The sequence below is a fragment of the Mercenaria mercenaria genome, chromosome 2 (assembly GCF_021730395.1).
Source record: "Mercenaria mercenaria strain notata chromosome 2, MADL_Memer_1, whole genome shotgun sequence".
Taxonomy (NCBI): Eukaryota; Metazoa; Mollusca; class Bivalvia; order Venerida; family Veneridae; genus Mercenaria; species Mercenaria mercenaria.
In genome coordinates, this window is record NC_069362.1 from 104,556,740 (window position 1) to 104,584,176 (window position 27,437).

Below are 27,437 nucleotides of genomic sequence, written 5' to 3' on the forward strand. Positions count from 1 at the left end.
AGTCCAAAACGAGGTCAAGTTCAAGGTCAAGGTCAAACTGAGGTCAGGTCGTCATGTCAGCGCAATAACTCAATAAGTGCTTATATAATACATATACACTTATTGAGTTACTGCACTGACATGACGAGGTGATGTTTGAAGATGAGGAATGGTCACAGATTACATCTGTATTAGTATCAATTCATTCTTGTAAGCGGTATTGATGCTAGACGAAACGGTCCCATTTGATTAACCAAGAGATGGCCCATATAAAGGAACCAAAGTCCAAAATGAGGTCAAACTGATGTCTGAAGATGAGGAATGGTCACAGGTTACATCTGCATTAGTATCAAGTCATTCTAGTAGGGGGTATTGATATTGATGCTAGATGAAACAGTCCCATTTGGTTAACCTCGTACGGACGGACGAAGGAACGGACAGAACAATCACTATATGCCTCCCACATCAGTAGATGCCGGGGGCATAAAAAGGCAGTCTGAAAGACAGCTAAATCCCCGGCCACTGTTATGAATAGTGAAAGGGTAAACCTTTGACATCGAGCTGTGACCTTGACCTTGAACTGACATGGCTGACTCATAAATTCTGCACATCGTCTTGATGAGGTGACCATTTGACCAAAGTTTCATGAAAATCCTTCATGGTTTAGGAGATACAGAGCTCAAACCTTTGACCTTGAGTTGTGACCTTGACCTTAAGGTAACATGACTGACTCATGAGTTCTTGATGAGGTGATCATTTGACCCAAGTTTGATGAAAATCCTTCAAGGGGTTTAGGATATACAGAGTGGACACAAAATGGAAGGCTCAAACCTTTGACCCCAAGTAGTGACCTTGACCTTGAGCCGGCATGGCTGACTCGTGAGTTTTGCACATCGTCTTGAACAGGTGATTATTTGACCCAGGTTTCATATGAATCCTTCAAGCGGACGAGATACAGAGCGGACACAAAATGGAAGGCTCAAACCTTTGTCCCCCATGTTGTAACCTTGACCTTGAGCCGACATGGGTGACTCATGGGTTCTGTACATTGTCTTGATGAGGTGATCATTTGACCAAAGTTTTATAAAATTTCTTCAAGGGGTTTAGGAGATACAGAGTGGGCATGAAAGGGAAGGCTTAAACATTTGACCTCGAGTTGTGACCTTGACCTTGAGCTAACATGGCTGACTCATGAGTTCTGCACATCGTCTTGATGAGGTGATCATTTGACCAAAGTTTCATGAAAATCCTTCAAGGGGTTTAGGAGATATTGAGCTGACACGAGTGTTACAGATGGACGGAGACCATTCCTATAACCCCACCACCACTCGTGGCGGGGGATTAACAACAAAACTGAGGAACTGACGGAAATTAGTTAAAATATGCATAGCTGGTCAAAGACGGCCATTAAAGAAATTCAATTTTAAACCATTTTATCAAAAACAAAAATGGAATCGCCATGTTCGTTATAATTTACAGTACAAGTCCAAGGTACAGTCGTGTCTACTTAAATGGTATAAAAAAAAACTTTGATTTCTCTTTTGGTTTAAGGTGCACCAACACAGTACAGGTTATATGATGCCAAACAACTAAAAATTTTGATTTCACATATCATTTACATCAAAATAAAACATGAGGTATGGAATGAAAACTTTTACCTGCCCGAATCACAGAGTTATGGCAAAAAGTGTTCAGACCCTATTAGTCGCCTTTTACGATCATGCACCAATTCTTTCCATACAAAGGTTGTCCCAGAACCTAATGGGGCAGGTAGAAAAGAAAGAAACTAAACAAGGTAATGTATATCTGTTTATTTATATATAAAATTATTTCAACAACTTTAAAATATGCTAAATAAAGAGAATACAATCAAGAAAACTTAATAGCTATTTAATTCAAACATTGCACATATCAAAATATATTGTGTATTCTGTGCATTTTTGCATATAGAAACAAACATGCATCAGTTTATTGCATGTTCAACAAAACCAGTTTTAAGTCGTTGCCTGATGGTCCTTTTATTACCTGGGTCCACATTCAGTAATATATTGGAGTCTAAAAAGGACTAGCGGCAATAGGGCCCAAAACACTGAATTTGCCATAACTTTGTTTTGGTTGTTCATATTAACTGAAGATTTTTTTTCTGGGATGTGTAAAACTAGGTCTGGAGGCATATTTATACAAAATTTCATTACAATCTGTACTTATTCTAAATTTTGAGAGTCATATTTCCAGACTTGAGTTGTTGAGGAATACTGACCAAAGGGCTATAATAATATTCACTTGAGTAAATCAAGATTTGATTTGTTGGGTTTTAATTCACAACAAAACAATGATATGTCATACAGTAACTTTCCTGCTTTTAGACAAAGATCAATGGTACCCATACTTGCATTATTTCAGTCACAGGCAGTTAACTCTGTAGAACCATCTACGGTACCTTTCAGCATGCAAGCTGAATGACTTCCTTGTAAAAAAGATTCCAACATCCAAAGCAATGTTTCAAACTTGCAGTAGTGAGCGGCAAGCTGTTCAAAGTCAGTAACCTTTACCATTGACAATGGAGGGCTCCTAACAATCAAAACTTCCCCGAAAATATAATTTTGTCTGCAGGTGTAAAACATTTGTTATGCACTATAAACAAAGTTCTGGCAAAATCAAAATTTAGTTGTACAAGAAGTTTTCAGTGTAAATTTAACTTGAATATCTATTAATTTGGGATACAAATTCACTGACGTATAAAATATAAAGAGAACAGGGCAGCTCAGGCATTTGACAAAAGACAATCATTCCTTCAGCTTCTGTGACTGAATTACTGCTGTTAATTTACTAATAATATGTACAAATTTTGATTTTGTCTGTGAAACATTTACATTTAAACAATTTCAAAGTACAGTTCCAACTGGATATCTTGAACTCGATTAACTTCCTCAAATTCAAAGGGACTTTAGAAGCCTTTTACTTCAAGACGACATGAAATCAACTTAAAAATGATACCTGTAAGAGGTGTTTTTCGCTATAAAGTCTCACACACATATACATGTACATGTATTCTAACATAAAATTGCTGTTCTTGTCACTTTTCGGGGGTTTTAACAGGAGAGTAAACGTGTGTTAACAGAGAGATTCTCAGGCTCACGTGCTGTTATAACACCTTTTTATATATGCGTGTTCTGTGGCAAAGCATAAACGCATTACGGCCCCAAAACGGATAATTCAAAAGGAAATGACGTCAACGTGAAAAAACAACGCAGACATTCCCGCGTGTTTCATGAAAAGTTAATGACGTTGAGGGATAATTTATTCGTTTATTAGTTTTTTATGCATTTTATGTTAGAATAGCGTTAACGCATGTTCATTTCGTGTTACAACATCTTCAGTATCCCTCGGGAAAAATTTGTACCCTCGCCCTACCAGGCTCGGGCACCAACCAATCCCTTGGGATTCTGCAGATGTTATAACACAAAAAAACATGCGTTATCCCTACAAATATGACATATACAGTATATTTAAGATACATTTTAGGACTATTGCGCTATTTGAAACACATTTTTTCCAAGTTTTTTTATGTTTGCAATGTATGTTCATTCCTTTATGTAGGCAACAAAATTTTCATTTTATTTGACACTGTAAGATGTAAATACATAGAAATTTGACTGAAGTGACTTCAAATTTGCACAGTCACAATCCAAGACGTATTCTGTCAAATTAGACTGAATGAAAATACATATAGTGAGAAGTAATTTTGATGACACTTGATTGAAAATAACCAAAATGCTGATTTTCAACTGCATTTTTTTATACTGTTTAAAAAACTCTTACCAAAATTGGATCAAAAATTGCCCTCTGAATAAAACTTTTGCTAGGAAAACGTGATATCTTAGTTTGAAAAGTTGCTATTTTGCTAGCAAAAAAAGAAATCGCTATTTTTTTTAAAAACAACATGACATTTACAGAATATGTTAAAATGTGGGCTGAAATATTTTCGATTTAAACTTTGTGAAAGAAGGGCTGATAAAGAATGAACGTAGGTCACATGGTGACTTTCTAGCTTTTGATGTTGGTGAAAGACCCAAGGGGCTGTTGCCGGCATTATTTCTGACCACCAACCTTCCATAAACCAGCTAGACTGCTTCCTCACATCGTAGAATCCTACACAACAAGCAAGGTTTTGAACCCAGATGAGAGGGCCAGAGTGAAATTCGAAAGACATAACATACGAGGATATTTATCACAGAGCAAGAGGAGACAGAATACACAAGGTTGATGCATAAAAATAAATGAAAGTATTACAATTTACAGCAATATGTGAGGTCAATTCTAAACATTCTGCATATGTATGCAACTCTGTTTGTAAAAATGACACATGAATCAGACAACTTCCCCACATGAGGAACTGACACCATCCTCACATGCGAAAATATTCTGTGAAAGAGGATAAGCATATGATTTTAGTGTTTTAAGTAGTCACTTTTTTTTAATCTAAGACATACAACAAGACACAAAATTCTTCCTTACATAATATGTACAAGGTGAAATATAATATCACTGATCACAACCGTGCTACAACCCATACAATAATTTGGGGAAAGCCTATTTTGAAACATAATGAAATGTAGTGGTAAAAATGTAATACATTAAAAAGTCAGATCACTTTGACATATTTTATGAGAAAATACAAAGATATTTGTGCATACAAGATTACAACACATCTATAACACATTATTTTTATTATGCAAATTTCACTTACTCTCACCCTGAATAAAGCAAAATTGGTGGTGAAAGCTGCATGCCTCTGGATTTGGGTAAAATTTTTCAAAGTTTAGAAAATGCTTTCATTAGTAAGCAATTATAATAATAGAAAGAAATCTGAATGTTTCGGGAAATTTTTAATCTATCATGAATTGCTACCTTTTAAAAACCGTGAAATTTCAATGTTCATCTTATCTGGTACAGTGTCCTTTTAAGGTCACCTGTGTAAGAGCCAAGTATTATCCCTAGTTGCTCTTTTTTTTCTTCAACAAAGATAAAATGTCTGGGATTGTTTATCCCTAGAAAAATGATAAAACTCTGATATGTCATAGTTCTATATTCTGCATTCTGTAACAATGTTTTTTTTTTTCTTTTCTGTTTAATCAAATGCAATCTGCTATCTGGATAGTATGAATAAAGTTTCATCTATTCAAAATGACTGTGCAAAATAAAACAAAATAGTCAAACCTGAATATATATGAAAAGGTCATATTTAGCACGAGCTCTATTCACAAATAAAAAAGCTCTGTAAGTACTGTAAAGATTTAAATCCTAAATGAAGTGGACTTTAAAGCCAAGTTGTCTTTGTTCTCTGGTTTGACTGTTCAAACTGAAGCCCCAAAAACTTGTAAAGAATATAAAATTTTGTTCAAAAAAGTTTTAATTTATTGCAGACCAGGCTTAGGCTTCATAAGAACAGAAATCTAAAACTCTGATTCTCTTATTTCAAAGACTACGACATTTACGCAATATAAAACTTTTTCAATGAGGTACAAAAAATACTGTGTATAACAATTATATGACATTCATATATTTCAAGTAGCCTGGGAAGCCATTGATAATATTTGTGCTTTGTCAGAAGAAGTAAGACTTAGTGTAGTTATTTCAATGACAAAAATGTGCATTCGCACAATCACTCAAAATGCTAGAAGCATTCTAATGTATAATTGATTTTCCTGCATTACAGTAAAACACCATTTGCTTGATATCAAAAAGGAATGAGCAAAATCCTACTGTCATCCACTGTTACAACCAATCCAGACATAGAAAATCTAAGGAAAATGATGAGAGACACATTACTCAAGTGAGCCCAGGTGCTTGCATCATCAATGCTTGAGCGAGTGTTGTTTCACTGTATTTAAGTCATAACAGGGAATACATGAAGTACATGGCATGATTATGAAGAGGCTGCCCCAGCTCCTGCTCCATCTCGATTTCTCCGTCGTGTTTGCTGTTGTGCGTTCCCGTCTTTAATCTTGTCTGCTGTTGCCGCTAATTGTTTCACAAATTGTCTACCACCTGTAAAACATAACATCAATGTCAAAATAGTACTGTTTTATACAATAACCTCATTTAAAGCTCTAGAAGTTTCAAACAATGTATACTGTAAAACCATTTGATTTTGTGGGCATGACTTTTGGTTGTTTCGGCCAAGACAATTATTTTGTAAGGATATGAATTTGTGGAGTTAAACTCTGAAGAGTAAATGGACTGGAATTTTATTTCTTTGTTGCTATTTAATTTTGTGGATTGATACCTATGTAATCCACAAAAAAATAGTCCTCCACAAATATTAATGATTTCACAGTAACAAGGAAACTAGATGTAAACCAGCGTCAGTTTATTTTCAAAGAAAATCAAATCAGAAAAAGTCAATTCACCAGTATGGTTCATTCTTTACAAACATAAAAAACAAACTCAAACACAAAACTTTTCTTTTAAATGTTAAAAATTCATCTGCAACGCTTCCTTACGTGAAAAAAACAAATAAATATTCACATAATAAATGCATTGATATAAGAAAGACATCATGTTGTCAATATATTACATAAAACAACACAAAACAACATAGCTCTCAGAGAAAGTAGTTCCGACAATATATTCACACAACATAACAAAACAACATAGCTTCGACAGAAGATAGTTCTCAGAAAGAGTTTTTAAGTGGCACTGAGAACAATCACATTTACAGAACATGTACATACAAGATACAGAAAACGTGTATGCTAATGAATAAAACAGAAAAGTATTAAAGGCAAGGAAATTTGGTTGCTGGGAACTGGGCCCAAAATTTCTACTTGTCCGAACCCTTCTTCAACAACAGAGAGAGCTGGGCTAGGATTAATGTGACTGAAATTAAAAGCACTAACTAATTTCTAAATTATGCTTCATCAAATAAAAAGAACCATATGAAATTATTTAAGTCATCTGAAAATGCAACATATTATTTGTCAAAAGACTTACTTCCTATGCTAAATTATTTTTACATGAAAACAATTAATTAAATCCGAGATGGCTATTAAATGAAATAGTTTCACATTTCACCAATTAAATACACTATCATACTATCACCAGGCCCTGCAAAAGCTTAACATTTACCTGATTTTGCAAAACTCTCATGAAGGCATGCATAAAACACAAGCTTCAACACATGCAAAACATCCACACTTCAAACCTAGCAGCATAGCTTAAACCTTTGTATATAACATGCAAAGCAAGGATAAAATATCGCAGAAAGCATTGTAAACCTTTCCTTCCAACCTGATATACTTTTTACTATGTTCATTACTGTAACACACCCTTGCATCAAATAGTTAACATACACACATTAAATGTTTGGCATTAAAAGCACTTCAGTATAATTATTACACGATTCTTCAATGTGACTGTGAGACAAAAATGAAAGCAATAGGTGCTGAAAAAAGCTTTCGTGCAAAGTACAATCTAAACTAGATAAATGTGACTTCCACAATTGGCTTTTTACCTTATTATCCCCCTTATCTCCTCATATATTATTTATTTTTATTTGACTATGTTCTTAAGCCAAACTACATTCAAGTGCATGCTCATGTTAAACTTGTGACAATATATGATGCACACAAAAATAACCATTTTATAACATGCTCGTTTGTTGTCAAGGTAACATCACCATAGTTACCTAGACTGGTTACATACATGATAACAGACTGGTTTCATAACATAACATCACAGTCATTGTGCACTTCTGCTGAAACTGTTGCTTGGCTGCCATCTTGAATTTTCGCAAGAAAAAGTGCAAAACAAAATGAAGTGAAATGTAAACAGTGAAATGTAGTTAAAATGGTGAAATATGTAGTTAAAACATGTAACACTGAACAAATACTACAAAACAATATGATTTCAAACTAAAAAGACACTTTACTGAACATATTTGTTGTCTGGAATATGATTTCATGGACTGTCTCTACTACAAATCCAGTATAATAGTCTAGCATCCTCTCCATGAATAATAATAACTACCAATTTTTATAACTTGCACAGTTTATGAATTCCAGTGGTGTTCATGACTTCCACACACTCCTCAATTTGTTGTTTTGTTATTCACAAATACAAAATAAAAATGGCATCCACAAGAAAAAAAAAATCAACTTGCAACAAGCAGCTCTGATGGCCTATTAAAGCTGGACCCATATTTTTCATGATTTAAATTTTTTTTGCATCTATCTTTGATGAAAGAGATATTTGTCACAGTAGTAAATAAAAGAAACTAAATATACATTTTCTCAAAGTACTTATAAATATGGGCCCCTGTATAAAGCACTGGCGAAATGCTTACACTACAGCAAATATACCTTCTTTCTGGGACATAGAGTAAAAAAATGAACCAACAATGAAAATCAAACAGATATATTATTTCTCCTATCCTATCATCATGCAGTTTTCTAGCAAAATGGATTTTTAAAATGGGGTATGTTATGCATCAAACAAAAAAATTTTTTTATTAATTGAGCCAACATGCAAAATCAAAACTCTAAAACTAATAACACTGTAATATTGATGAAATCTGATTACACATGATTGTAATTTCAAAACTGTGTGACTACTAGTGTAAAGTGAACATGTGCATGTGTCAGTTTTGAAGTATACATGTACTCTGAAAATCATGAAAATTCTCAAAACAGGCATATGTAATTATGATCTGAAGCTCTTTTTATACTGCCTGTATGTAACTATTCTCACTATTCAAAAATGGAAACACTGACAGTTGCATAATTACTATAATTAATGCCAAGACTACTACGGTACTTACAAAACATATGGATATATCATTAATTGGTGAATGTTCTTATTTTGCATACAGTGTACAATAATGACAATAAAAACATGTTGATGAGTAACTGAAATATTCAGATCCAGTTCTAGGTTACTCCTACCTACATGCATCATAACCAAATAATAATAAACAAAACAATTTCCATTTCAAAATGGGCTGCAGGAGGTTTTAAATTAAATTTTGGATAAACAAATAACAAAGGTTGGAGCCTCTCACCTGGTGCCGTGCTGGTTAGAGTCCCCGAAGCCTCTGACCCAGAAGACAGTATACGATTCGGACCTTTTGGACGATCTTTGTGTTTCTTGTTAGCAGCTTGCAACATGTTCAACAAATATGCCTTGTCTCTACCCTCCTGTAAAATACAAGAAACTTAATGGCATAATTACTTCCTATACTACCTGCATGGTTAGCACAGTGGTCAAGAGTTCAAGCCCTAGTTGAGACAATGATCTACATGATGATTTGAAAAGACTATACATGTACATTTTAAGTAATTCCTCCTCCAACTTTGATTCCTGTAGGAAAGTTGTCAGTTACATGCATAGAACATTAAGAAGAGGTGTAAAATCGAAAAACACTAAGTCTACTTGTTAGGTTAACTTCAGGAGTAAATTTTATTAACTCCAATATGTATCACATATTCATACATTGCATTATTTGATTCAGAGCAGACATAAAGGTCTTCAGTAATTTTTTGCAGTTTTTTGGCTTTGTTCATCTGATCCATTATCTTCTTTCCCCTTGTATGCATTTATAGACATTTCACTTTGCAATTTTTCAAAGATGCTGTTGTGACCAGGTGGGCTATATAGTCTGTCTAAGACACCCGAAATACAATAGGGTTATTACAGTAGTAGCTTAATCTGGGATGCTGTATTTGATTGGTGTGAATTTTGCTAGCTAGGAGTGTGATCCGACCTAGCAAAATCCACAAGAGCCGAATACAAAATCCTAGATCTGGCTACAGTTACAATGACCACTGTTTTGTTCGACGTTTTGTTCAAACTAAATATTCAGTGTTTTAACAGTTTATCGATGTTAAAACAGAACTGAGAGTAGTTTTTGTGACTGTGTGCTATTTACAGAACTGTGTCAGATCATGCATATTAAATGAAAGTTGTACAGCAAAATACAATACAAAAGGTATAGTATGTATTTTTTTCTGCCTGATCCGTACTTTTGACAAAATTTATGTAGGTATATCATAAAAAGAAATATTACCATAGAAAGCTGTTGTCTGAGCAAGTCTACCATCTCTTTATGTCCTACCATCACAATCCTCATATAGTACGTCAACACTCTGTAATTCATTTAAATATTAAGATCTGGAAAGACTTCACTGTCTACAAAATTTATGTCCATACAAATAATAGCATTAAATTTTTTGTGTGAAAAGATTGTAATGTAAGTACAGTTGAACTTTGTCAACTCGAACTCAACAGGACCAGCAAAATTTGTTCAAAGTTTGACTGTAGTTTGGAACACTATGGCATCAAAGCAAGTGGCTGAACCAAAAAGACGGTCTTCATATTACATTACCTAGATTTTTTCTCCAGATAACCCTGCTTCAAACTATGTTTCATTTAGACAAACATTCTGGCTAAGTTTCTTGTAGATTGGTTAGAAAATGTGACCTCTCGAGTTCTGGCAAGGTTTTTTGAATATTTGACATAATGGTCTTATTTTGACCTCAGACAACCCAGTTTCTATCGTAAGGAATTGAAGCCAATCAATTTCTTTCCTAAGAGCATTCTATAATATTTATTTTGCTTTTTGCTGCTGAACAATATGAATAATAACTTTTAAAATCCAAAACTTCATATGGAGACAACTGTGCAACAGGCAGGGGACATAATTTATGCTATGCTAATGCAAGAGGTATTAAAATATCCATTTATTCCTCTAGAAGCTCAAAGTCATTAAAATGTTGTTCTGAACAGCAAAATGATTTCTAAAATTGCCAACAAAAAAAGAAATAGATCACCTCTTTGCTATAATTTGAGCATCCATATCTGACCGACACCAAAGCACGTCTTTCTTTTGTCACTATGACTTACCATGCAACTACAGTGAAACCCCTCTAAACCTGAACCCCTGACTACCAGAAACCTGTCCAAACAGAACAAGGTCTGTACTCTATTTGCATCAAACTTATCCATCTGTGCACTAAGGTAAAACAGGGGAGGTAACATAAGAACAGTAACTTACAACAGTACCACTAGTGTGGCAGCGATAAAGCCGGAAGACGAGATAACTTGGATGATGGTATGCAACACTTCGTATTTATTCCTCCAGCCCTCTACAAGTTGCTCCACAACCTCATAGCTTGTTGTGTGATTCCGGAAAGGACCACAGTCTGTGCTTGGCTTTAAACTGGAAAATAGCAACTTCTGTCTCTATTGCAAGTTCTGTTAAATAAATGTTGGTATCTGATATAACTCTATTACTGGGTAAGAAAAACAAGAGGGCCATGATGGCCCTATATCGCTCACCTGTTATCATTGCACTTGAGGACAAGAAGGTCCTCAGAAAAAATATCTAAGTCCAAAGGACAGGAACAACAAAGGGAAGACATTAAACCAAAAAGAAAAAAAAATTCTTACAAGGTATAGATATGTCAAAATACACCTACAAATTGGAGGTACCATCCATGTTGTACCACAAAAAAAGTGGTCTCGGTTTTTCCCTACGGCCAATAATAAAAAAGTTACTAAAAACAAGCTATTAATAGTAACGTAAAAGGGAAGTAATTAAAAAAAATGATTGTAAGTTAACAAAAGAAGGATCTGCCAAATAAATCTGTTCACATAAATGAAATTTCAAATCAGTATCTTCATTCGTTACGGATATATATCCATTTTAATTTGAAATAAAGGGAGGTAATTTGACATAAAATCAGTCCATAGTTATCTACCCTCATTGGCTCAGTCCAACTAATGACAATAATGAAATTTCAAATAAGTCCTATAAGTACTTACTGATATAAATCCAGTTTGATTACAATCAGGGGAGGTAATCAGATATAAAATAACTCTGGAACCTACGAATGGATTTGATTTGTCAAATCCAAGATTTATTGTAGTTGAAGATATTTTGGAAGTTTGTATCAAATAAAACCATAAATGAAGTCTCTATATGGCTGCAAAAGCCAAAATAGCCAATTTTGGACCTTTAAGGGGCCATTACTCTGGAACCCATGAAGGAATCTGGCCAGTTCAAGAAAAGAACCAAGATCTTGTGGTGAGACAAGTTGTGTGCAAGTTTGGTTAAAATCAAATCATAAATGAAGCGGCTATTGTGCAGACAAGGTTAAAATAGCTAATTTTGGCCCTTTCAGGGGCCATAACTCTGGAATCCATAATGGGTTCTGGCCGGTTCAAGAAAGGAGCCAAGATCTTATGGTGACACAAGTTTTGTGCAAGTTTGATTAAATTCAAATCATAAATGAAGCTGCTATTGTGCAGACAAGGTCAAAATAGCTAATTCTGGCCCTTTCAGGGGCCATCACTCTGGAACCCATAATGGAATCTGGCCAGTTCAAGAAAGGAACCAAGATCATATGGTGATACAAGTTGTGTGCAAGTTTGGTTAAAATAAAATCATAAATGAAGCTGCTATTGTGCAGACAAGGTCAAAATAGCTAATTCTGGCCCTTTCAGGGGCCATAACTCTGGAACCCATAATGGAATCTGACCAGTTCAAGAAAGGAACAGAGATCTTATGGTGATACAAGTTGTGTGCCAGTTTAGTAAAAATCAAGTTATAAATAAAGCTGCTATTGTGCAGACAAGGTCAAAATAGCTAATTTTGACCCTTTCAGGGGCCATAACTCTGGAACCTGTAATGGGATCTGGCCAGTTCAAGAAAGGAACCGAGATCTTATGGTGATACAAGTTGTGTGCAAGTTTGGTTAAAATAAAATCATAAATGAAACCACTATCGTGCAGACAAGAAATTGTTGACGGACGGACGCACGAGACGGACGCACGGACGGACTGACGACAGGTGATCACAAAAGCTCACCTTGTCACTATGTGACAGGTGAGCTAATAAAAACAGGGTCTCAGAATACTGTAATGACACTATTAACTGAACTGTCAAATCACTTACACAATCCCCACTCTCCCCCTCCCCAACAAAGTTCTATACTTAGACAAGTTTGCCTCACTAAACACTTGCATAAAAAGTAACTTTGCCAATTTATCATTCACTCTGTTTTATGGTATTACAGCAGAGCAGTAGTAAGTCTGTATGTGACAGAGTTAAAGACTTACTACAGCTAACAGGAAGAATAATGGATTACCATATTTATTTTTGCCAAGTTGAAATACACGTATAATGTAACTAAAGTTAACTCAGATGTGAAACTGTCTAGTTTAAACATTAACTTACAGCAAAACTGGCAGTGCCTTAACAAGTTTAAATATGACATGAGTACATACATGTATATTATTCTGTAACATGATCTTAAATGTAACTTATGCAATTTTCAAAATTCTATGACCTATTATTTCTGAAAATTTATTACAGAAAATGCTATCCATTAAAACTAATTACTGATGATAAACTACTTAAGATTTTGAGATACATACACTGCGAAAAATATGTGCATATACGGGAGTATACGGTCCCGTATATGTCTAATATATGCATATCATATAAAAGGTATCTTTCCTGAAAGTATGATTAAAACCTACGCCTTAAACATACTTTTGGACCTTGACAATCCCTAACTTTGAATACTGACATGAACTGTTGAAACGTATTTATGCTAAGTATGAATGAACAGATCCATGTGAGAAAAATATGAATGTCCAATTAAAGAATACGGGATTCCCGTATATGGAATGTTCCATATATGGGAAAAATGTTTCCGTATACGCCCGTATATAAGGAGTATACGGAATGCGTACACTCACGTATACGGAACCTTTTTCCGCAGTGATATGAAATACCTTTTACCACTGACAGAGCTTTTCAAGATTAAAAATAAGAAATTTATGAAAAACAAAATGTGTGTCTACAGGACACATGTGCCCCCATTACTGTCATTGTATGGGCATAATATTGTTTGTTGACAAAGGAAGACTAACTAAATGTTCAATTATCTTCACTGTTGAGAAATCAAACTGGAAAAGTTAGGTCTAGAGGATGATGTCACCAGTGAAATAAAGCAACTTTTGGAGTGGTTGTCTGGTCTTGCCAAATGAAATCTCAAACAAATCCCCAGTTGTAAAACTTCACTTGCTTAATCACTTTCCTATCATGGCTCAAGGTCAAATGAGCCGCGCCATGGGAAAACCAACATGGTGGCTTTGCAACCAGCATGGATCCAGACCAGCCTGCACTTCCGTGCAGTCTGGTCAGGATCCATGCTGTTTGCTTTTATAGCCTACTGCAATAGAGAAACCTTTAGTGAACAGCATGGATCTGACCAGACTGCGCGGATGCACAGGCTGGTCTGGATCCAAGCTGGTCGCAAACCCATTATGTTGGTTTTCTCATGACGCGACTCATTAATACTTTTTGAGATTTGTACAACCGACGCAAATATCAGACAGACATCCAGATGGATGGATGAGCAAAAGCAAATCTAAGCCCCCAATCCCAAAATTGTATTTTTTTAGGGATGTGGGTAAGCACAAAAACAGAATATGTGATCCAACATTAACCATACTTACAATATTATGGCACAAGCAACAGCGGCTGTTGCCATTATAAAGAAACAGAAGAGAAAGCCCATAAAGATCGTGTGTGCCCTGGATGCTCGCCAAGGTCGTAGTGATGGTTTACAATTCTGTATCACACTTACCTAAAAATTGATAAAGAACGCATCTCAATTATTGCATTTTAGAAGACGTATTATTACATAAAATCAAAAAGTATACAAATTTCTTTAGGATATTTAAGTGAAATATATATGCTGTAGGGATTGCTGTTAGCAAAAAGTAACGTGCTTGTTCAGAAAGTAAAATTATAAACAAGAAATTCATCAGGAATACACAGTCATACTTACTCTTTTGACATAAAAGATGATGAAAAGTTTGATGATCATAATGAGTGACAACATTGGTGCGAAGTACATCCCTAGCCTAAAAATATATAAAATAACATTGGTCAATAGCATCTGTGCCAAATACATCCCTAACCTGAAAATATATAGATAACATTGGTGCCAAGTACATCCCTAACCTGAAAATATATAAAATAAATATAACAATATCACGAAATATCTACATACACGCGGAATTCCTCCAGGTTTGTTTACCTAAACAGTTATGTGCTCAAAAAAAAGCTTCCTGTTTCATATTTTGTATATGAATCTCTCTACTTGCAAGACACCAAATTTTTTGGAGCAAGGGCAATCTGATATCTGCCCAACCTCTTTAAATACACTGTATGATAAGGTTTCTCTACAGCAGGTTAACAAGACAGTGTAACCAGAATTTACCGACCTGTTATGTTTACTGACATCAGGTTTCTTCCATTAAGTTGTACACTCAAGGAGACTAAGAAAGGATTAACAAATTCTGGTGCAAGATTAGTCCATAATTTTTTCACTAGAATTGTCACATAATTTATGCTATCATACATATGAGATTTATTCACTGACATACTTAAAAAGTTTCAATATCATTTTGGTTCATTTAGTATCTCAAGAAAGACAAAGTATATAACCTACCAGCATAGTGCCTGTGAGTAGATCAGGTTCAGTGTGTTCCTGCCTATCTCAAACTCTGGATAACTCAAAGATTTACAGCAATACTCTTTCATTAACCTAAATAATAAAATATAAAACATGAATAAGATGCAGAGGTTCCAACAACTTGCCTTCTACATACCATAAACCTAAAACAAATTTTTGAACTAAAATAATGCTTCATGTACATGATAAAATACAAAACTTCTCCGCTTCATGTACATGATAAAATACAAAACTTCTCCATCAAACTGCATACTTTTATAAACAATTCCTCACTGTCTGGTAAACCCTTAACTTAACCCTTACCGTGCTGGACACAACTGGTTCTGCCTTTGCGACCAGTGTAGATCATGATCAGCCTGCACATCCGTGCAGTCTAATCATGATCTGCACTGTTCGCTTTTCAGTCAGTATCTTTTTGGTAAGCATCCCTTTTAACAGTGAATGGTACTGTCCAAACTGGAAGATGGACAAGTTCATTATAAAAATTTACCAGGGTAAGGGTTAAACTAGGGAACAAAATCTATCCCGTTATACAAACTACATTAACTCAAACTGTGCCAGCATTCAAGTTGGTTTTAAATATGAGGTTGTGAAATTTACAGTATATGCATTGTAATTTTGCATATTGAAGAACTGTATTGAGCCAGCTTTTCTGACAGTCTACCAGTTTACTGAACTTTCACTGTATAATATTTGTGTAAAGTTTCAATGAAATTATTTGAATTAATTAAAAGATAAAGCTATGACATGAAGTGTTTTGGATGGACAAATAACTTAATATATTCAATCAGTGACAGTCTTACAAAAATCTGAAACAATCTGCCTTGCATCAAGGAATCCACATCTGATAACACTGCTTGTGAAATATTCTAGGCAAAACACACATTTGTCACTACAATGTGCCAGTATGAATTAATAGATATTGCAACCAAAATTCAATTAAAAATTTCCTCCGATGGCTGCAGCAGCAAATTAGTTTCTTCTCGTATTTTTTTCTGGAATGTTCTGGTTGTAAACTACAATACAGATGTTATCCTAGAGGAAAATTTGGAATGCTACAAACTGAATATTTGGATTATCACAAAATTGATAGGTTTTGGTGGATTTTTAGCCTGCTGCTCTCTCTAGCATTTCTTTCAGGCCAGATTTCTGTTACACGTTTTCATTATAAACAGAAGGGATGCCTGTTAAAGCTGTTGAAAAATGCACATGCTATAAATTTTGATATGGGTCACAAAATAGCTTTGGAACTGTTTCATACCAAATTATGTTTGTTTAACTTGTAACAGTGTTTAGTTAACAAAAAAGTAAAAACAATAAACTGCTAAAAGCAATGAACTGCTAGGGGGCGTTAATATAGTTATTTTAGGCAACTTTTAGCATGTAATATGGAATGAAAGTAAACACTGTTCAATACATACCAACACACAAAAAAAATGAAATATTGCACTTCAAAAGAAACTTAACATGGTCACAAAAATTAAACTTATTTAAGAAAAATTATATAGCAAAACCATGTTTCAATATATTTAAACATGAAAAAGAGATTATATGCCTGTAGAGTAAATTATAATTTCACGTGGGCGGAGACATTCTATACAGTATACAACCAATTCAGAGTATTCAAATATATTAAAACATAATACTGTTATACATCAATTTATTTCTAATGTCTTCCATATAAAAAATTGATGAAATCTAGGAACACTTTTTCTTAGCTCATGTATGGCAACAAATAGTAATTTGCTGTGATGTCCATGTGACATCATCATTGCCATCTTTTAATGAAAATAAACATGATTTTTCATAACAGCATCTGCATTACCAAATAAATACAATTAACCTTGTGAACTGTGTGTGTGAAATAATTTTTAAAAGCGTTTTAAAAGCATAATATTTACATATACAAATATCTAAAGCTTGAAGTTTGTGTGCTTATGTTGCTAATAATGTATCAATTATCAGCTTGAACAAGAGCTGTTCGTAAGACAACCAAGCTCGACTATTCGAAATATTGTCCCAGAAGCAGGAAAATATTACCCAAAAAGGTTAAATATCAAGAGTTTTAAGTTCAAAAGGGGGAATAATTTGACCAAAATGCGTATCAGTTATGGGACTTGCTGCTATCAACTTGTTTTATAACCCCGAAGGCACATGTGAAGTTTCAATTCAATATCTGCATTAGTTTTCGAGATAGAAACTTGCATGTAAAACTTTAACCAAAATTTTCAAAGTCCAAAAGGGGGCATAATTTGCCCAAATTACATGCCAGAGTTATGGGACTTGACCCAGTGAGGTTGGTCATTGATCTAGAAAAAGAAAAAATAAGTTTCAAATCTATATGCCTTTTAGTAATAGCTGTATGTACTTGCACGCAAAACTTTAACCAGAATTTTCTAAGTCCAAAAGGGGGCATAATCTGGCCAAAATGAAGGTCAGAGTTATGGGACTTGCTGCTATCAACTAGTTTTATAACCCCGAAGACACATGTGAAGTTTCAAATCAATATCTGCATTAGTTTTGGAGATAGTAACTTGCATGTAAAACTTTAACCAAAATTTTCTAAGTCTAAAAGGGGGCATAATTTGCTCAAAACACATGTCAGAGTTATGGGTCTTGACCCAGTGAGGTTGGTAATTGATCTAGAAAAAGAAAAAATAAGTTTCAAATCTATATGCCTTTTAGAAATAGCTGTATGTACTTGCACGCAAAACTTTAACCAGAATTTTCTAAGTCCAAAAGGGGGCATAATTTGGCCAAAATGAAGGTCAGAGTTATGGGACTTGCTGCTATCAACTAGATTTATAACCCCGTAGACACATGTGAAGTTTCAAATCAATATCTGCATTAGTTTTGGAGATAGTAACTTGCATGTAAAACTTGAACCAAAATTTTCTAAGTCTAAAAGGGGGCATAATTTGCTCAAAACACATGTCAGAGTTATTGGTCTTGACCCAGTGAGGTTGGTAATTGATCTAGAAAAAGAAAAAATAAGTTTCAAATCTATATGCCTTTTAGAAATAGCTGTATGTACTTGCACGCAAAACTTTAACCAGAATTTTCTAAGTCCAAAAGGGGGCATAATTTGGCCAAAATGAAAGTCAGAGTTATGGGACTTGCTGCTATCAACTAGTTTTATAACCCCGAAGACACATGTGAAGTTTCAATTCAATATCTGCATTAGTTTTGGAGATAGTAACTTGCATGTAAAACTTTAACCAAAATTTTCTAAGTCCAAAAGGGGGCATAATTTGCCCAAATTACATGCCGGAGTTATGGGACTTGACCCAGTGAGGTTGGTCATTGATCTAGAAAAAGAAAAAATAAGTTTCAAATCTATATGCCTTTTAGTAATAGCTGTATGTACTTGCACGCAAAACTTTAACCAGAATTTTCTAAGTCCAAAAGGGGGCATAATCTGGCCAAAATGAAGGTCAGAGTTATGGGACTTGCTGCTATCAACTAGTTTTATAACCCCGAAGACACGTGAAGTTTCAAATCAATATCTGCATTAGTTTTGGAGATAGTAACTTGCATGTAAAACTTTAACCAAAATTTTCTAAGTCTAAAAGGGGGCATAATTTGCTCAAAACACATGTCAGAGTTATGGGTCTTGACCCAGTGAGGTTGGTAATTGATCTAGAAAAAGAAAAAATAAGTTTCAAATCTATATGCCTTTTAGAAATAGCTGTATGTACTTGCATGCAAAACTTTAACCAGAATTTTCTAAGTCCAAAAGGGGGCATAATTTGGCCAAAATGAAGGTCAGAGTTATGGGACTTGCTGCTATCAACTAGATTTATAACCCCGTAGACACATGTGAAGTTTCAAATCAATATCTGCATTAGTTTTGGAGATAGTAACTTGCATGTAAAACTTGAACCAAAATTTTCTAAGTCTAAAAGGGGGCATAATTTGCTCAAAACACATGTCAGAGTTATGGGTCTTGACCCAGTGAGGTTGGTAATTGATCTAGAAAAAGAAAAAATAAGTTTCAAAGCTATATGCCTTTAATTGATGGCTGTATGTACTTGCATGTAAAAACTTAACCAAGGTGTGACGCCGACGCCGACACCGACGCCGACGCCAGGGTGAGTAGAATAGCTAGACTATTCTTTGAATAGTCGAGCTAAAAACAACCCAACAAATTGTTTCTACGAAGTCTGTATTTCCACATACTATCAACTTAGTCTTCTTTTTGACCTGGAACACTATAAGGCTATCACATACAGGTAAGTCTTTGCCTCTGAGCAAACGTAAGGTTAAAGCAACAGGAGTCAAAAGGGGCTGAGATGCAAACATAAACACACATTTCACCTACCGAAAAAAAAAAGAGAAAATAAATGAAGCACAATATTTGTGAGTACTGTGTTATACATTTATAACTTTGACTTTCTACTCCAGCTTACCTTTCCCATATTATTCTATTTTCCGATTGATGTGAAAAAAGACAGAAATATCACACAAAAGATTAACAAGAATTAAAAGATATATGGGTTGATCTCAAAGTAATGATAATGGAGCCGTAAAATTTTGAATACCAGTAATAAAAAGGCAACAACAAGAATTCACATCTATATTCCTTGATATATTTGTAATATATCCAAAAAATACCATAAAGAGATCAAAATATTGACAAATACAAAATGCATGGCAACTGCAAATGCTGCACATCATTGATTGCACAGACATCAGACGAGTAAATGCATAATGGATGCAGCGACATTACTTTTTGATCAACCCTCGTATATTCAGCCATTAGTCAATCACTTTTCATTAAATTCTATTCAATGGTGTGCCCAACGATGAGGCTATATTATCCATACTGGCATGAGCTGCAACCTGTTTGTCATCTAGCTGTTTCAATTCCCTGTATCTTAATGAAAGCTGCAAGCCAGCTAGATGATTTCCTCATGACAGAATCTGACCTAAAACTCCAGACATGACTCATACCAAAAGGGTGACCATAACCACTCAGTCAGCGAGGCTGATTTCTTTTAATTTTGAATGCATTACTAAGTTATAGGTCATACGGTGACTTTCCAGTTTTTCATGATGGAAGACGACCTCAGGTACACACCTGGCAATATTTCAGACACAAGTGGGCACCTAGGTAGAAGCATGACCTTCCATAAACCAGCTGGATGACTTCCTAACATGAAAGAGTTCTACATCCAAAGCAAGGTTTCAAACCCATAGCCACAAGGGGCAAGTGATCTGAAGTCAGCAACCTTAACCAGTTTGCCACAGAGGCCCCACTAGTAAGTTATAAAGAATTTAATATATCAAAGACGCTTGGCTGAATATATGATAAACAAGAGAGAGAAAAAATATCAGCAAGATAAAAGCCAAATATACAATAATTATAGAAGACTATAGAAGAGAAAATACAGCAGAGACGTATTTCAGCCCATAAGTAACTTTCTCCAACTAGTGGCTTTTACTGCCTTGGTTTGCTCCTGTATAATTAATACCTGTTGCAGCTCTATGTAAGCATCTCTATATTAACAAACAAATTAGAAAAGTTCTAACCTAAACCAGATGTTTTAATTTTAGACGTAAGTACAGAATAACCCCTAGTAATGGCACCTCCAGGAGGCAAATACTCTTTACAAAGGCAGATATTCTCCTTCCTATTTGTAAACTGACTTCCCTTGAGCAACTACCTCTGTACAACAAACATGTTTTCTCCAGTGTACTGTACTGCCTTTTTCCCCAATATAAATCACCAGTTTCCTATAATATTTGTATAATTCTGAACATATTATAATTAGTAATTTCCGAAACAGAAATAGATTTGAGTAAATGAGGTTTGCTTCTTTCTCGACACTGTGCATTCATATTTCCAAATTTATGTTTGTCCCAAATATTCTTTAGTTTTTTACATAACATTTCAAGGTCGCCCAGCGGGATCACACTGGAGTAGCTTGATAAAATTTTCTGGTAGCCCCCCCCCTCCCAAGCCTCGACATGGGATTTCTGAAATCCTGGGCAAAAATTGCGCACATAAGTTAACAAAGTTTCCATAGAATGTAACTCAACTAACAGATATGCATAAAAACAAGAAATAATTATAGAGAAAAGGCAATCTGATCAAGAATATGGAAAAAAGCAATCTGATCAAGAATATGGAAAAAAGGCAATCTGATCAAGAATATATGGAAAAAAGGCAATCTGATTAAATACAGGAAAGAGCGTAACAACTGAATTAATCTGACAAAAATTTTACCTTCTAACAAACTCAACAAAGAATGTTGTAAGCAGTATAAAGATGAAATCCACAATCACTAGCCTGTATATTTGCTGGCCAATAAAGGTCTCTCTACACTGAAAATATAAAAAGAAAACATTCACAACATTCTCATTAGTTTTGAGAAACAGATCTGAATATGCCTAAACTAATGCTGCTTCTGATCAAATTTTATGAAACTTTAACCGGAAGCTTTTGAAATGAATCAGCACTGGGAGATGGACGAGAATCAACACTAGGAGATGGAAAAGAATCAGCTCTGGGAGATCAACAAGAATCAGCACTGGAAGAAATTAGCACTGGAAGATGGACAAGAATCAGCACTGAAAGAAATTAGCACTGGAAGATGGACAAGAATCAGCACTGGAAGAAATTAGCACTGGAAGATGGACAAAAATCAGCACTGGGAGATGAACAAGAATCAGCACTGGAAGAAATTAGCACTGGAAGATGGACAAGAATCAGCACTGGAAGATGATCAAGAATCAGCACTGGAAGAAATTAGCACTGGAAGATGGACAAAAATCAGCACTGGGAGATGAACAAGAATCAGCACTGGAAGAAATTAGCACTGGAAGATGGACAAGAATCAGCACTGGAAGAAATTAGCACTGGAGATGGACAAGAATCCTCTGTTTGTCAAATTTTATATTAGTCCAAGATGGGCTATGTATCTATCATTACATGGTTTTGTAAAACTTAAACTTGTCTCGAGGCTGTGTTAAGAACTGAAACACAGTATTGTAACATTTGGAATAGTTTGAAATATATTTGGCATATAAAACCTGTGGAGGCCAAATGTGAATTTCCATCTTTGTGTAGTATTTCTCTACAAAATGCCCATGACATGTAAAACAAAGTTCTTTTAGAGTTACACTTCTTACTTGCATGTAAAAATGTTGCAATTTCTTTTCTTGAAAATATCTGGCAATTAAAAGTACTTTTTGGACAAGTGATATTCATTTCTTTACCTAAGCTCAGTAAATTTTGCCTTGTTCTTAAGTGGGAAACTCTGTGTACCTTATTACCCTCCCTGAATATCTCTTAACAAGCAAATGTAAGCAAAATGATTTTGTAGTTGGACTTCGTCACACTGACACATTTCAGGTCAAATAGCAACTTTCAAATTTTTCATGGTGGAGGAAGACCCCAGTTGCCATCTGGACATTATTTCAAACAGGACATTGCACCAGGGTAGAACCACCGATATTTGGCTTCATGGTGAGTCAAGCAGGGCTTGAGCTCACAGAGGTGGGAGGCAAGTGGCAGGTGATCTTTACCATTTGGGCTGTTGATACTCTTGCAAACAAAATAATACACATAAATCTATCAACTTACATTATGTTCTAGCCTCTGATACCAGAAATACACCAGCACACCCAGAGTGACAGCTTTTAATAACATGGTCCTAAATAATAGAAAAACTTCACTTGGTTATACAATACAGAAAGCATAAAATATACATATCATGGTTACTTGACCTCACTGCTTAAAAGATTGACACTATAAACTGAACAACTGTAAATCAAAACAAATCATCATACTGTAAGATCATTCAATTCCCTTTGCATAAAACTTCACGGTATTGCCCCAAGAAAGATATTTTGTGGGGAATTATTTCAGAACAGTGTATAGTTAGGTTACCATCCTTGCATTTTTCACCCATTGCAATGAAAACTATATCACTGCTCAACAGCAAATTTGATTATCTAATGACATTCAGTACAATACATTAACTTTAGGCATACACAATTTTATGGTTTTGACCAAAGAGGCTAATTCACAGGGACATGAATTCAGGAATTTCAACTTCTGAACATAATAAGAATGGGAATCTTATTTGTCCATTGGCAATTTAATTTTGTGAATTGATAAAACTATGATATCCACGAAATAGCCCCCTACTAATAGTACTGATTTCAAAGTATTGGATTTTGAATTACAATATATTCTGGTAAGTTCCCCTTGTAAATGACAACCTCTTCGCAAGAAAATGCAGAAGAGGACATATTCCCTTTGGCAAAACCTTTTTTTTAAACTGGGTGATGTTCCACAGAAATGGCAAGGTATGAAGCCTCAACTATATTAACCCTTACCCTGCTAAATTTCTAGAATGGGCAGTACCATTTATTATTTGAAGGGGTGCTCACTGAATATTTACTGACTGAATAGCGACCAGTGCAGACCATGATCAGACTGCACGGATGTGCAGGCTGATCTTGGTCTGCACTGGTCGCAAAGGCAATATCATTTGTTGCCAGAAGACTAAAGTTTTAAAAGCTAACTAGAAAACTAAAAAAACAAAAGACTGAAGAACAATATATACATACCTTGTCATATTTATGTATAGCTCGTTTTTTGGTTTTTCGTAACTCTCCACTCTAGCAATTACAGAGAATATAAATGGAAGCACAAGATTTACTCCAGACACACACAATGGCATTGCCATCTCACTAAGAACAGGAATGTCAACCTACAAGACATACAAATATGTTAACCTGCTGGTATATATCACAAAAAGATCTCCATTTGCAAAATTTTAACCTCTTGGCATACAGAAATGTTACTCTTAAACCAAAATTTAGTTATGTCACATTTATACATACATTTTACTAAATATGTCACTCTTAAACACAAATCCTGGTGTGCAACACACAAAGTCTTAGTACTGTCACCCTAAAACACACAAACTGGTAAGTATGTCACTTTTAAACACAAAACTTAGTTAAAATATCACCCTAGACACACATCTTGGTCAACACAGAGGGGTATGAACTCAGTATGGTACATTCAAGCAAACTGTTAACCTATAATCTGAAAAACAACAGTTCATACCTACAATTATTTTGACTCAAAAGGTACACTGCTTCAGCTCAGATTACAAATGAATCTTAACAGTTCATCTTCATTAGTATGACAGGGCCAAATTGTTACAATTCTTTTTTTTGTTTTTGTTGGACTTAAAGTTCTACCAACACAATTATAGGTCATATGGTGGCTTTCCAGCTTTGGTAGTGGAGGAAGACCCCAGGTGCCCTGTGCATTATTTCATCACAGGCGGGCACCTGGGTAGAACCACCAACCTTTCGTACGCCAGCTGGATGGCTTCCACACATGAAGAATACAACACCCAGAGTGAGGCTCGAACCCACATCAGTGAGGGACAAGTGATTCAAAGACAGAGACCTTAACCACTCAGCCATGGAGGCCCCCGTAACAATGGTCTATTAGCTATTAACTGTATGAAAAATATCTCTTTTTGAATAGTTTTAATGGAAAATTGAACACTTTTAATAAAAAAAAAAAAACTTTAAATGGGAGGAAAAAGGGAATACATGTACCTTTAATAGAAAACTGAACTTCTGATGTCAAACTAAATACTATCAAAGGAAAAAAAAAGGGAAAAGTTTTAAAGGAAAATTAAAACTTGCTAAAGGAATCATGCCTTTTCAGAAACCACTTGCATTAAGACACTATTTTTTCAGTTCAATTTTGTACTGTTATAGAACAAATGATATTGTATAAAAAGACTATTTGTGTGGTCTCTTCATGTAAGCTGTGCACCTATTGGAAAATTGCATGAATACTTTTAATGGAATTCATACTTCATAACCTCACATATATTTCATCAACTAACATACAGAAAAAATAAATACACAATACCTGTGCAATTCCCAGTAAACCGTGATAAGGTATATACTTACGAGTACAAGATCTACCTATTTATACAATATTATAACATATATATACTGCTAACATATATGGCATGAAAGATGGAAGAGTGTGCAGAAATGATTATAAATTGTATAATCAATCGACTTTGATAAATAAATGAAAGCCAGATTTATAAAACTTTCCAAAATGTAATGAGGTCATTTCATCATGAAAAAGACTTATGTAGAGTATAAAGGCATTATTCTGGTAGTTTCTGAGATTCCTGTTGATTTTTTGTGAAAGAAGACCCCCAGGTGTCCTTCTGAGTACTGTTTCTGGTATGGGCAGACCCACTGACTTCACGCAAGCCAGTTGGATGACTTTTTCACCTGTATAATTCTACACCCTAAGTGAGATTTCAAACCAAGTTAGGTAAGGGAAGAGAGATTCAGAGTCAGTGACCTTAACAACTTGGACACGGAGGCCCACAGAGACCAGCTCACAATCCTGAGTGGACTTTGAAAGCCTTCTGCCCTTCTTGGAAACTTGCATACGTACAAAACTAACGAACATCTATTGTGACATGAATGCCTACTAAGGGTGGTAATGATAGCTGTACTATTTAGAATGTCAATCAGTGAGCTAAAAGAAAATCTTGTTTGTTCTATATCTGTAACAACCAGTACTAAATGTATATACTGAAGACTCCTCTTACACATACAGAGTTGAAAGTTGCAAGGTGCCCTTCATCAGTATTAGTTCAAACATTGCCTGGCATCTGAGAAAAACCTCCAACCTCCCATCAATCAGCTGAATAACTTGTTTTCATGAAATGATATGACCTCCAAACAGCAGATAGGGGCAAGCAACTTGCAGTCAATAAACTAGGTCCACATTGTCGCAGTAACCTTGCAAGGAGCAGAGACTTGCCTAAGGGATAACTTATTCATGAGCAAATTCTAAGCATGCTAAAAACTAACACACTGCAGTACCTTGCAGTAATAAATCAGGCTTAAGCAGTACAAACAGCTTTAATTAATATCATATATCTATGCTGTTATTCTCATACTAAAAATAAAGCACATTTACAACTATATAAGCATTCTAAAATAAAACAAATGCAACAATGGAATTATAAAACAAAGATGAAAATTATTCAGTCTCTGTATGAAATCCAACACACGTTTATGAGCATCATCTTATATACCGGTAAAAGCTCTTCAAAATTTCAGTAAAAAATGTAATTCCTTATAGTTTACATATTCTTTTTTTTAATTTTTAAAAGTTTACCAGCATATTTTATTTTTTCACTCCCTATCAGAATGGCTGCAGAAAAATGAGCTTATAAAAAAGGCAAAAGAAACAGACAATTAATTACACTTCAAGAAGACATAGATATTGTGGTTTCTTTTTGACTAAAAAGAATTGTAACATGATACCAACACATTGCAATCAATTTTTTTTTACATGAATAAACATTGCAGATTAGTGTAAATTTATAGTTAAACTTCCTTCTCCCAAAATTATCAGGACCAACAATATTTGTAAGTTATCGCCAGTTACAGCCATCCAAAATTATACATTACATAGGGATTTTGCCTGGACCTGAAGATGTTTTCCAATGAAGGGTGGTATTCGAATTATCAGAGTTCACGAAAGTCGACTGTATTTCCTTACTATGACTGTACATCTAGTATAATCAAGGTTCGTGGGGAGCAATAACTGAACCTATCAGAGACTAGGAGAATATTATTTATTCGTAACAATTGAATTAGACATAACCACACTACAGATTTAGATGTGAAAACAAAATCGAAAAAACTTCTGAAATTAATTACTTTGCATAATTTAAATTACTAAACAGAATCTCAACAACTAACAAGAGGACCATGATGGTCCTGAATTGCTCACCTGTCCCCACATGAACTGAGTATGACGTCGTTTTTTCTATTATTTGACAAAGTGACCTAGTTTTTGAGCTCATGTGACCTAGTTCTGAATTT

The 27,437-nt window shown here is 34.9% G+C and overlaps 1 protein-coding gene across 3 annotated transcripts in view; it reads right to left on the minus strand.

The window, feature by feature from the left end:
- Window positions 1-1,775: 1,775 nt before the first annotated feature.
- LOC123564776 (transmembrane channel-like protein 7) overlaps window positions 1,776-27,437 on the minus strand; it is a 70,252-nt gene continuing 44,590 nt past the window's right edge. The window contains exons 10-20 of one of the 3 annotated variants that reach the window (XM_053537416.1): window positions 24,111-24,253; window positions 23,119-23,188; window positions 21,760-21,857; window positions 15,507-15,602; window positions 14,841-14,916; window positions 14,506-14,636; window positions 11,033-11,197; window positions 10,046-10,124; window positions 9,041-9,176; window positions 7,687-7,762; window positions 1,776-6,030 (exon numbers count right to left, since the gene is read on the minus strand). In XM_053537416.1, the coding sequence (XP_053393391.1) occupies window positions 7,704-7,762; window positions 9,041-9,176; window positions 10,046-10,124; window positions 11,033-11,197; window positions 14,506-14,636; window positions 14,841-14,916; window positions 15,507-15,602; window positions 21,760-21,857; window positions 23,119-23,188; window positions 24,111-24,253 (1,053 nt within the window). In that variant the 3' untranslated portion in view covers window positions 1,776-6,030; window positions 7,687-7,703. Of the gene's footprint in view, window positions 6,031-7,669; window positions 7,763-9,040; window positions 9,177-10,045; window positions 10,125-11,032; window positions 11,198-14,505; window positions 14,637-14,840; window positions 14,917-15,506; window positions 15,603-21,759; window positions 21,858-23,118; window positions 23,189-24,110; window positions 24,254-27,437 lie in introns of all 3 variants that reach the window. The other 2 variants (XM_053537417.1, XM_045358590.2) reach the window with 2 other exon arrangements.